The sequence below is a fragment of the Typopeltis vanoorti genome, chromosome 12 (assembly GCF_054136105.1).
Source record: "Typopeltis vanoorti isolate ZY-2024b chromosome 12, IOZ_Tvanoo_1.0, whole genome shotgun sequence".
Taxonomy (NCBI): Eukaryota; Metazoa; Arthropoda; class Arachnida; order Uropygi; family Thelyphonidae; genus Typopeltis; species Typopeltis vanoorti.
The window spans coordinates 79,104,401-79,117,180 of record NC_143560.1 but is presented as its reverse complement, the minus strand read 5'-3'; the positions used below and the strand labels follow the sequence as shown (position 1 = coordinate 79,117,180).

The 12,780-nt window shown below is 34.3% G+C and overlaps 1 protein-coding gene across 3 annotated transcripts in view; it reads left to right on the top strand.

Annotated features, from left to right (window-relative positions):
* Positions 1-12,780, top strand: part of Not1 (CCR4-NOT transcription complex subunit 1) — a 568,860-nt gene that overhangs the window by 506,041 nt on the left and 50,039 nt on the right. For all 3 annotated transcript variants that reach the window (XM_090401629.1, XM_090401630.1, XM_090401628.1), the window contains exon 44: positions 7,071-7,325. In XM_090401629.1, coding sequence (XP_090257755.1) covers positions 7,071-7,325 — 255 coding nt within the window. The remainder of the gene's footprint in view (positions 1-7,070; positions 7,326-12,780) is intronic.

The window sequence follows — 12,780 nt, the reverse complement described above, 5'->3', positions numbered from 1 at the left end:
TGCACTACACTTCTCTCCATGTGAATTTGTGCACATTTTTATGTTGTAACATGGTGTTAGTAATAACCAGTCCATGTCCTGAGCAGAAATTCAACGGGTATTTGCCATTATTATTAGCCTTATTAATAATGCTTAATAATGCATAACCAACATATAAGCCTGTCTACGAGTATTATTAGCTTTGGTCTTTTCTCCAAATTTTCTTAAAACATTTTTGTATGTCTGACAATTACTTCCTACTCTGCTATTTAGATCCCCAACAAGTACCAACTTTTCCTTTTTCATTGTGTCAGTAGCTTTCTCTAGAGCCTCAAAAAATTCCTCCACTTCTACCTTAGTAGAACCTTCTGTGGGACCATAGGCACAAATAAGTCTCATTGTCCAGTTCCCCATTCTGATATTTGCCCAAATCATTCTACTTGACACTGCCTGCCATTCAAGAAGGTGAGCCTTGTATTTTGTGTTGAATACTATGGCTACTCCTTCTTTTCCTTGATTGTCATTGCCTGAATATAACATTTTGTATTTATTGCTCAGAAAGATCTCACCAGTTTTTGTCTTTTTTGTTTCAGTCACCCCTATTATGTCAATCTGGTTCTTATCTAATTCCTCTGCTAGTCAATTTCTCTGCCAATCAGGCTTCTTATGTTGATAGTACGGTTCTTTAACTGGTGATGTTGAGTTGGGGTGTGTTTTCAGATTTGTTCTAGTAGCTGACTTTTCACTGTTTGCCCTGGTTCCCTGGCAAAAACAACGCGGGCCTTGTTTAACCGGGCGATGCCCCAGCCAGCATGAAATTTTGTCATGTTGTACCATCATTTTGTATTTTGGTTTAACCATTAGGAATACTATTTGGTCAGCTAAATCCCAAATTGCCAGCCCATCCTCATTCGTTCAGTATCCAGGTAGATCTTAGCCATTTCTCAAGTATATGTGCATAAATTTTACTAGGAACACTCAGTAGGAGTGTTCCTAGTAAAATTAATACCTCTAATTTTAACATCTAGTTTTGTTTCCTTTTTTATAGATGTGGATATGAAAACTCCAATCATCTGGAATTTAATCCTCTAGCGTGTCCTGAATTATGCCGTGGAGCCATTATAACAATTTCATACCTCCATATATGAGCATTTTTGATCAAATATCATCTACTCCATCTGCCTTTCTACATTTTAGGTTTTTGATGGTTTTTCTACTTTAAATACTGATATGTATTCCTAATTGCATTCCTGTGGAGTATTCTATGCTGTCACTACCTCTTTCGTTTATCAGTCTTTCAAAATAATTACTTCAGACATTTAGATTATCTTTATCTTTAGTTTTCAAGTCACCTTTATCATCTCTGATTTCTCTTACAGAGCTCTTGTCTCCATTTCTAAACTTTTCAATAGCCTCCAGAATATTTTGCCACCTTCCTGACATTTATATTCTATGTTCTTACCAAAGTCTTCCAGTGAGTTTTGTTTAGCTAGTTTTTCACAGGTGCTTCACTTACATTTTTCTCTGTGTTTTCTAAGAGCATAAGCAGACTTACTTGAGGAACTTTCGATGTGCTTTCTTTTCTTTCACTGCCTCTTTAACTCCCTGAGTCCACCATGGATATGTAATTTTTCTATCCTTGCAGATAGTGTTTCCACCCAACTTCGTTAATTGAGAACGGGAAATTGTATTTCCCGAGAATTCTCGAGAATGCCTGAAATAATCTTTATTTCGTTTTCGTTGATCATCTGTAATACTGGCTATAACACTAATGTTAATAAACAGAAATGCCATAGAGAAGGTGGGGCAACCAGGGTTGTGGCCCCTGGCGTCTTTCAGAGGTTTCGAGACACTCCTATGTGCAAAAGGTCGAAGCAAAAAATGAGTAAATGAAATTTCCTAAATGGAGGTCGACCAGAATTTCATGACTAGTGCATCTCTTGCCCTGAGCACTAAACAGGGGTCACTACGGTATCATTTTGGCTAGGTTTCTGTTATATTTCAGGTTTTCTCAAAATATAAACAATGTAATTAATGCAAACTTTATTTAACCAAACCTTATAGTATACAGTGAGTTTTTACGCATATCACACAATGTATTAACATTCCTAATTTCATTGAAATATTTTATTTATTAAATAATAGAAAACAAATGCAAATATTATTCATTAGAAAATTAAAAAATACTTCAAATAGTTTTTATTTGTCATTTTTAAAATGAAACTTTAAAAAACATAGAGCATTAATTGCCCGATCAGGCAATCGTAATCTTCTCTTTGTAACAAATATACTTGATGTGGAAAAATTTCTTTCATTTTCTGTAGACGTTGGTCGAATTGTTAAGAGTGCATCTTCAAGTTGGGAGTGAGAGAATGTGTTGCTTCATATAAGCTCATTTCCTTCTTTAGAGAAGCAAATATTTGTCTGCATGCATAGGGCTAGGGTTTGATGTCAAAATTGATATTGCTTTAGTCAATTCATTCTTCAGATTGGATTTCGATTTAATGTCAGAACTCTCTGTAAGGACATCCTTTATTTCTTTTATTGGAACTTCTGCTGTAAATATTCCTTTAAAAAGTCTTTCCATTAATGACTTCGCCAATCGTGCAATTTTATTCTTACTTGACAAGGCAAAAAATTCATCCTCTTCCATCTCACATAAACAACTAACGTTGCTCAAGTACTTTGTGAGAGACACAAGATCTCTATTTCTACGTTTAACCAATTCAAATTTTATTTCCTTTAAAAGCATTTGGCTCATTGAAGAATTCTGTTTTTCTAAATTACTGAACAGAAACTTAAAAATTCCTTCACTTTTGAGAATATTAACTTCTCTATTGCTTAAGGCTTTAACTGCTAATCTTACAGGTTGTAAGCAATTCAACATACCTCTCAATATTTCATAATACTCTTCTTTCCATGAGTGATAGAGTTTCAGCTCTCGTAAAACAGTCTTAATCTGATTTACGATCTTTAAAAATCTCCCTATCATTCTTTCCAGCGTGTTTTACAGTCCAAAATGACTTCTAGTTCCCTCTGTTCACTCTTGGTTATTTCTTGCTGCAAAAGAGAATTTTTTACTGGAGAATATTTAATTATTTTCATAATTCTTCGTACGCTGCTAATTGCTAAAGAGAGATCATCTCGCAAATCATACTGATCAGCTCAGGCCACACCATCTAACTCAGAATCACTGTTATCATCTTTATTGTATTCAGAATCTGTATTGAATTCACTATCACTGCTACAAGTCACTGAAGCTTCACCTTTTAACTTTTTAACATAAAATACTTTTTGTTACAGCTAGATGTAGCGCATGGTTGTAGCAGTACTGTTGAATAATCGGTGATAATTTTCCGAATTTTTCCATAACAGCTGCACCGTCACTTGTAATTGCAACCCCATCACTTTCAAGTTTTAACCGAAAGTTTTCTAATCTTTCCTGAAGCAAGGATAACACTTTCCGCAGGACAGTTCCCGTGTATTCTTATTAAACCAAGATTCTTAGAGGTCTCATTGCAGTGTACGTGAACATTCATGTATCTGCGATTCTTGCAACTGGTCCACTCGTCTATTGAAATACTCAGTTTTTTATTATTGCATTTGAATACTTCCAATTTCTGGATGTACAGTTGTTTCACTTTACTATAATAATTATGTATTAGTGTCATAACTGAAGATGGACTTCTTGGCAACTGCATTCCTTTACTTGTGAAACTTTCCATAATAAACTCACTTTTTGCGATGGTGTTGACTGATATCCCATCCAAGGCTGCTAATTTGCTTAAGGTTTCTTCTAAATCCAGTCCCTTGATATAATGTAAAATTGTCATTTGTCTCTTAGAAGGCATTGGCTCATCGTTATTCAATTCAGACTGATTTTTCCTTTTCATTCCATGAATATATACTAGGTGCCTATGTAGACCACTGGTTGATGATGCTTTGCATTGCAAAGTTTTGGAGCATATCTGGCAACGAGCTGATTCGTTATCTTTATCTTTTCTAAAATATTCCCAACATTCTTTATACTCTTTACTCATTGTGACGGCAATCTATAAAAAAATATTAAAATATGATTTAATAAAAAATAATTTATTAAAAATTTTCCAATTTCTCAACCAAATTTTCAGGAACAGGAAAACGAAAAAAATTCCCAAGAACGGGCAGGAAGGAATTCCCACCCGGAAACCCTACTTGCAGACTACCTCACTGCTGAATCAGTCAGTTTTTTTCTTCGGGGTTTGCCACTGAATCTCCTTGATTTGGTTCTTGTTTTCAATTATATGAATAATATTTGTGTACTGAACCTTCAGTTCTGGGATATTTCTTTGTCTTAACAATCTATTATTACAATTCATTCAGACATTTTTTCCTTTGTCTTTTGTTGTTGTACAGTAAATCAACAGTTAAATATTAACCAAAATGACAAGTATAGGAAATTAATTTGAATTCCGTAGTAAAATTGGTATAGAAAGAATCTAATCTAAAAATTCTGTGTATACAAGATTTTACACTATCAACAATAACATAGTCAATGAGACTTTTCTTTTTCCTTGCCTCTTCCCTCCCTGTAAATTTGTGCACATTTTTATGTTGGAACATTGTGTTAGTAATAACCAGTCCATGTCCTGAGCAGAAATCCAACAGATATTTGCCATTATTATTAGCTTTGCTCTTTTCTCCAAATTTTCCCAAAATATTTTTGTATGTCTGACAATCATTTCCTACTCTGCTATTTAGATTCCCAACAAGGACCAACTTTTCCTTTTTCATTGTGTCAATTGCTTTCTCTAAAGCCTAAAAAAATTCCTCCACTTCTACCTTAGTAGAACCTTCTGTGGGACCATAGGCACAAATAAGTCTCATTGTCCAATTCCCCATTCTGATATTTGCCCACATCGCTCTACTTGAGACTGCCTGCCATTCAAGAAGATTAGCCTCATATTTAGTGCTGAATACTATGGCTACTCGTTCTTTTTCTTGATTGTCATCGCCTGAATATAACATTTTGTATTTATTGCTCAGAAAGATTTGCAAGTTTTTGTCTTTTTTGTTTCGGTCACCTCTATTATGTCGATCTGGTACTTATCTAATTCCTCAGCTAGCTCCATTTCTTTGCCATTCAGGCTACTTATGTTGATAGTACCGATCTTGAACTCTGGTAATGTTGAGTTGGGTTAAGTTTTAGGATTGTTCCAGGCTGACTTTTCGCTGTTTGCCCTGGCGAAAACAACGGGTCCTTGTTTAGATGCCCCATCTGGCATGAAATTCTGTCATGTTGTACCATCATTTTTTATTTTGGTTTAAGCCAATAGGAATACAATTTGGTCGGCTAAATCCCAAATTGCCAGCCAATCCTCGTCTCTTCAGTATCCAGGTAGGTACCTAACAGGGTGTACCACAAGAAGGTGAGAATTGGACGTTAGGTCAGAAGCCCTGGTTGGTTCTCCACATTCCTTTCAAGGCTATGTGGAGGTTTCCTCTCAGATATATAGATTTGACCCTAATCTGAATGGTTTTATAGTCATTGTCGGTTCTGATGAAGATAGTGGTGTGTTACTCTGGAGAAAAATTTGATAAATTCATATTTTAATCCTTTCAAAGTAATGTTATGCACCATATAAACCTAACATCTGATTTTGTCTGCTTCTCCATTTGTAATTCCCCTCAATATTTCCAATTATATATTAGCAGCCTATCAGTTACTATATCCTGTTCACTTAAGCTTCCCACAATAATACAGCCTCAAGCCATTGTCAGTAATTCTCTGCCTTTTCACTCATCAGTGTCATTAATTTTGTTTCTTTTGAGGTCATCCTTGTAATCATTTCTCTCTCTCTCATATACATATACCTATATATGAGAGAGTTAATTTTTTTCTTCTGAGATTCTTACAATTTCATCCAGCTAATACCATTTATAAGAACGACTACTTCCATAACTGAACACACATTCTCTCTGTTGAAAGTTTATTTTTCACTTGGTTAGAGTATAATGAATTTAGTTTAATCCTTTATCCAAGTGTGAGCAAACAAAGTTTGCGCCTGGAAGTATCTTCAGGACTGGGGTAAGGTGGTACAACACTAGGGCAACTCGTTGCAAAGGTGGAACAAGCTACCAACACTCATATCTCAGTATCTCCTATAATGCAAAACACATCTCCTTGCGGATATGTCTAATGTTATGCATTAACATAATGTCTAATGTTAGGCTCCCACTGAAGAGACCTCAATAAAGGTCGAAACTAGTCTGGGTAGTGGCCCGTCCCTTAATGCATAACATTAGACATATCCGCAAGGAGATGTGTTTTGCATTATAGAAGATACTGAGATATGAGTGTTCGTATCTTGTTCCACCTTTGCAACGAGTTGCCCTGGTGTTGTACCACCTTACCCCAGTCCTGAAGATACTTTCAGGCGCAAACTTTGTTTGCTCACACTTGGATAAAGGATGAAACTAAATTTATTATACACATTCTCTCTCTTTATATGTATTCTAGTCTTTTTGTTTGCTGCCTCATCTATCTTCTATCTAGGCAACAGACTCATCATTCTGCCACTCATACTTGCTCTCTGCTTCTAATAGCATTCATATATCCTTGCCACATCATTTATTCTAACCAACATAATCAATTCTGCACTCCCTATTCTTCGCACTTGAATTCCTCCCATTGCTTTATCTGAACAGAGGAGTTAATGAGATTGAAATCCTTTTTCAATATCATTAACTCTTCCTGATTTCATTTACTTCATTTTGCTCTCTGTTCATAAATTGTTTTTTTATTCAGTTATTACTGTTGAACTGTTTACTATCAATAACTTATTCAGTTCATTGTTGCCTTATCTCTTGTTAAAATACATAATATAATTAAGAATTTTTAAGACTACTAAATGGAATAATAGGTTGTAAGAGATAGTAATCTCTCCAGATGTGATAAATGCACCAATATATATTGAAGCAATGCTTCATATGTATGACATATCTAATGCATGTAGTGAGCTTTAATATAATTCTTGATTTCTAATAAATCGCTAGAAATTTGTCATCTTATGTATTTATTATTACTATTCTTTTATTTTTTTTTTTTCTAGGGGACCTTACGGGTATTGCTTGTTCTTCTACATGATTTTCCAGAGTTTCTTTGTGATTACCATTATGGTTTCTGTGATGTTATTCCTCCTAATTGTATTCAAATGCGAAATTTAATTCTAAGTGCATTCCCTCGAAATATGCGTCTTCCAGATCCATTTACACCAAATCTGAAAGTGGACATGTTGCCAGAAATTGCCCAAGCACCAAGAGTTTTAACTAATTTTGCAAGCCTTATCCAGCCTAATTTCAAAAAGGTATTACTTTGTGTTTACATGACTTCTAAATAAACATTTTAATTAATGTTTTTCTAGTTAATATAGAAATCTGATACTTATCTAGTCCATGCTAGGAAAATGTTTCCCAGATTTTCATATTTGAAATATCTTGCTAAGGATGATAACGCTCTTTTTGTTGCCACCATATGCATGCATTCATCAATATAAACAAACATTAGCATGTGTTCGCTTTTGACCTACAAGCTGTGGGTTTGAATTGCTGTGGCATGGATGATTTTGATTGTCTCTATGTAATAAGTAATTTTCATCATCTGAGGCAAGACCTGCTAGCTGAAAAGGAAAACTTAGAATAATTTGAAAAAGTACATTGTGTGGTTTCTAGAGCATGGTTCCTGGATGTTATCCTTGCCTCCCCCTCTCCCCACTTTTAAAAGTTCACGATTGTCTCCAGAGCAGGATTTCTGGATTATCTATCCCTTATCCATCCCATGATATTAATACAAAGGTATAGGCTACCATCCTTTTGTAAGCAGGATTCACATTATGGAAAGGAGGGGCAGGGGCAAGTATTGGCACTATCTTGTATTGCAAACCAATCAGCAGAGATGAACAGTTTGTACTCTGTACGAAATATTGAATAACTGGATATTGTACCTTAATTGTATATTTACAATAGGCATGATATATGTGGTTTTTTGCTTCTTTAATTGTGCTATATGTTCAAATATATGACGAAGTATACTGTAGATCAGTGATGTTTGAATCTTATTGACAGGGAAAAATATGAACATAGTATCATCAAGGATTTTGGTGAATACACATCTGAATTAAAAATTTAGAATAATCAAAGAAAATGTGTTGAATGAATTTCTGTGCAATTCTAATTTATTGCACAGAAATTAATTATTGCCAAATAAGAATTAGCATCATCTAAATCTAACTATGCAAACCCATAAAAATATAATATAAATTATAAGAAAACTGATATTTGCAAACATTCACAAAATTAGAATAAATTTTAACATAGTTCAAAATATTAGAATAATGCAAAAATAAATGCACAAAAATTACAGTCAGAGAGAAACAATATGATGATTAGTACTTTGTTGCATCCCCCTTAGCTTTTATGACCATTCGTAAATGGTTGGGCATATTATTTATTAGTGGTTCACAGTCTTTTTTTTTTACCAAAACTTGCTTATATGGTCTGTAGACTAGAAACAAGTTCATTTTTGTCTCTTGGGACAACTTCTTAAAGATGTTTCTTCATAATTTCCCACAAATTCTCATTGGGGTTTAAATTGGTAAGTTTTATGGCCAAGGAATTATATTGATTTACCTTTCTTTTGAGCCATGTAGTAGTGGGAAGTGTGACAAGAAGCTGAATCTTGCTGAAAAAGGAAATCACTATCACATAAATCTTCTGATACTGATAATATCAATTTCTTGAGCACTTTACAATACATAGCCTATCTGCATTCTCTACAGTCATATAAGCCCATATCATTACAGAGATTGTAACTTTCACTGGACATGCATTCTTTATAAAATGCTTCTTGCTTAAGATGCCAAACATGTATTCCTTGATTGACCATAGGGTACATAAAACATACTTTCATTGCTAAAAAGTACCTTTATCCAGTCCTCTTGATCCCATAAGAGGCTTTGTCTTAGGCATATTGATTTAAAACTCCAATTTGTGAAGTCATATCAACATCATAGATTTAGACACATTCACACCTAGTTCTTTCCCTCTCCTGTGAAAATACCTTACACTTCAGAAGCGGTTTTTCTTCACAATATTCTTCAATCTTCTCTCATCTCTTGAAGTACTGATTACCTTTTGACCACTATTGCAACAATTATTTTTGAAAACTACAGTTATTAAAATACGCTTACTTGAGAACATGTCAATTCCTTAGCTATAAACTGTTGAGTTTGGCCTTCTTAGGTCACTCGTTCAACCCATGTTTAGCAAATGTTAACTGAAATCCACACACAAATGATTCCTCACACACAAGTCAGTCTCGCAGTTACTGAAATATAAGCTATTTCTATGCTCTCCTCAAAACCAATCAGAAAAATTTGAAATAATCTAATATTTTGAATCACGTTAAAAATTATTCTAATTTTGTGAATGTTTTCAAATAACAGTTTTCTTATAATTTATATTACATTTCTATATTTTTACTTGTTATATAATCTACGAAGTACGTAGATTTAGATTATGCTAATTCATATTTCGTAATATTTATTTTCTATGTAATAAATTAGAATTGCAAATCATTCAACACATTTCCTTTGCTTATTCTAATTTTTTGATTCTGAGGTGTAATTGAACAATTAGTCTGAGATCCCAATTGTTGGAAACTGCTTTGACATCTCCATTTGTACAGTGCTTGAAGCCAGGTGGAAATATAAACATTAACATCTTCAAAGATGACTTTGATGTTAAGAAAGACTTGAGAAAGGATTTGAACAACTGGCTGTGAGCAGTGTATATAAGGTTTACACCTAGACACTCATTGATGAAATTTATAAAGTTCAGAATGATTTGTAGCATTAAGACAGTAATAGAGGCAGTATATCAATGCACATCAATGTGAGATGGGTACCGGTTGTTAAAACTAATAGTTTCAGTTTAAAAGTGTAGCAGTTGATTGCAGATGGAAAATTAAAATAGAGATTGGATTGAAGTTACCCACAATTGAAGGATATATGTAGGATTTCTTTATTGGTTTTAATATATAACCTGATGCAGGAAACTTTATGTAGTAGCAATACTAGAATAACATTAATCATCCCAGAAATCTACCTGCAAGAGATATTGATCACACTAAATTGTTACCTGCCAAATATTTATCCAGCAGCACTTTAGATTCGTCTCTCACCTAAAGTTTGTGAATAATGCAATGATATTCGATTTTATTTGCTGACTAGAGGACTTTTTGCAAGCTTTCTTTCAATTTGTTCCTGAATCAGGACTGAAAGAAAGGTCAGAAGGTGACATCCCAGTGATAGTGAGAGGTTCCCTACTGACATTTACTTTCTTCCTCTTATTACTTCTCATTTCTTCCCTAATTCTGCTTTCTCTTTCTGATTTCATTATACTTTCATATTTTACAGATTGTCATTTGTATCCAGCATCCTGTCACTGAGTTGACCATTTAGTGACACATGAATATTTTGAAAAGGGAGAATCTTAGTAGTACACATGTATTGTTTTGATCTCTGCTTTGTTTTGACCAGATCATCCCCTGAATGAGTTGTTCAGAAATAAGCAGTCACCTTTTCATGGTCGAGGATCAATTTTTTTTTTTTTTTATGTGCCTCAATAGCCCTGCTATTCCATTATCCAAGTGCATTTATTGCTTGCTGGACAGTGGGCATTCATGTGGAGCTATGTATTGAGTGGGAACCCTTGGTGCCAAATGCAGTATGGTGGGATTCAGTGTGGTTTCTTCACAGCCATAACTATCAAGAAACCATTAAATAGCTCATTCATGAAACAAAACATTGATCACGCCATCATTTTTCATCATTCGCTCTGCAGGTAACACTGAAAAGGAAAGCCACCCTTCTCTTATTGTCTTGTTACTCTTCTCTCCAGAAAAGGTCTTAGAGGAGAGTCATTTGGCAAATTCCCCTGGGCCAAAGAAACTTTGTTTTACTTTGTTTCTTCTAGAAACAAAGTAAAAAACAGAATAACTCCTCCATGCAATAACCATTGGGCGAATACCAGTTATAAAACTAAATCCATATAAAATGAACACTTCCAGGTGCCTGCTTGATGTTCCTGATGAAATTTGCTTTTAACTATCAGATTAGTGACAGCTGTGAAGCATATTTCCTACATGGTGGTGGTCTTACAACCAGAAATATCATCTTTACATGTAACATTGGCAAACCTCCAATATCCATCAAGACAGTTTATTTCAATTGTCAGATTGTATAATTGCCAAGCCTATCAAGATGTTGCAGTTGCCAAAAGTTGGTCATGTTGAAATGTTTTGCCATGGCTCTACAAAGAAACTGACATTTCCCAAGAGTAAAAAATAACTTTCTTCTTCTTAGACAAATGATCAGTAAACCTTCTGATTCCAGTATAGAGATTATAGATACCTTATTATCCACAAACAGGACAGAAAACATTCACAGTTATTATAAAAAGATTAGATGGAACAGATGATTTGTATTAAATATTTTTTTGAAATCAAATGAAAAACAAAATGGAAAAGGTAAGCATTCAAACTCTTAGAGATCAGAAAAAGTATAAGCTAAAATATCATTGATAGCAAGTTCCTTTTGCAGAAACATAACTTATGTTTGTGTCTGTGGGAGACATCTGAAACCCAATGTAGACCCTACCTTAGGGATTTTACTACAGTCTACTCGCTCTAAAGCAAACAAACTACTGAAAGCCCCAAATCTCCACAGGCACCATACTTCTCCTGTGTCCCTACATCTTTTCTATAGAAAGAGCTAGTTCTATGTTTGAGTATAGAAGAGGGGATGAAGCTGCCATTGTGGTGGCAACCCACATCATTCTAACAAGTCCAGCTTAACACCATATTAGAGACTGCAGCCATTCATCTCTCAGCAAGATTCCTTTTACTGTATTCCATACACTTACCAGGTTCTGAGTTCACTTGAAAACAGACCTTGATGATTTCATAATGCAGTTCTCCCTGTACTTCTTATTGGGACACCTGGATGCATAAATACTGGTAAATGCCAGTTGATTAGGTTCTACTGTTCAGTGAATGCTTGGCAATAAAAGCATTTCCCTTCTAAATAATCAAAGTAATGCTTTCTTTCACATACATATTGTGCAGTAGATCTCATAATTTCTTCTTCTACCATATTTCCAATTTTTATGTGGAAAATAGAAAAAAATATATACAGAAGTGATCCCTTCCTATGATATCTAGTATTTACCATGGTGAATAATTGAATACGCTGAATGGAAACATTTATTTTTTACAGTATACAGAATTTAATTTTGCTATGGTAAACCAAACATGTATCATGACATACATAATGTATTGAATTGTCTGAGTGGTGGCAACCACACTCCCCCCCCCCCCCCCAAAAAAAAAAAAAAAAAAAACTTCTCTAATGCACTATTCCACCATTTACAAAACCATGATTAAGCAAGAAGCTAGACATAGCACCAGATATATTTTGTAGATGTCTTACTCAGCAAACCTCATAGCATTTAAACATGCCTGAGTCAGCATATTATATTGCAGGGGTGGCCAGAGTTTTTGCAGCAAGAGCCCTAGTTACCTACCAGAAATTGTTAAGAGCCACATCCCAAAGGTCTATGTCAGTCATATACGTACACATATAAATACAATATCATATATAAGGAATAAGGAAAAAACAATTTTTAAAACATTATATTTATTATTACATTTTTTTATTTACTCTTTACTAGTAGAAGGTTTATGGATTTCTAAGTTAGCAACTA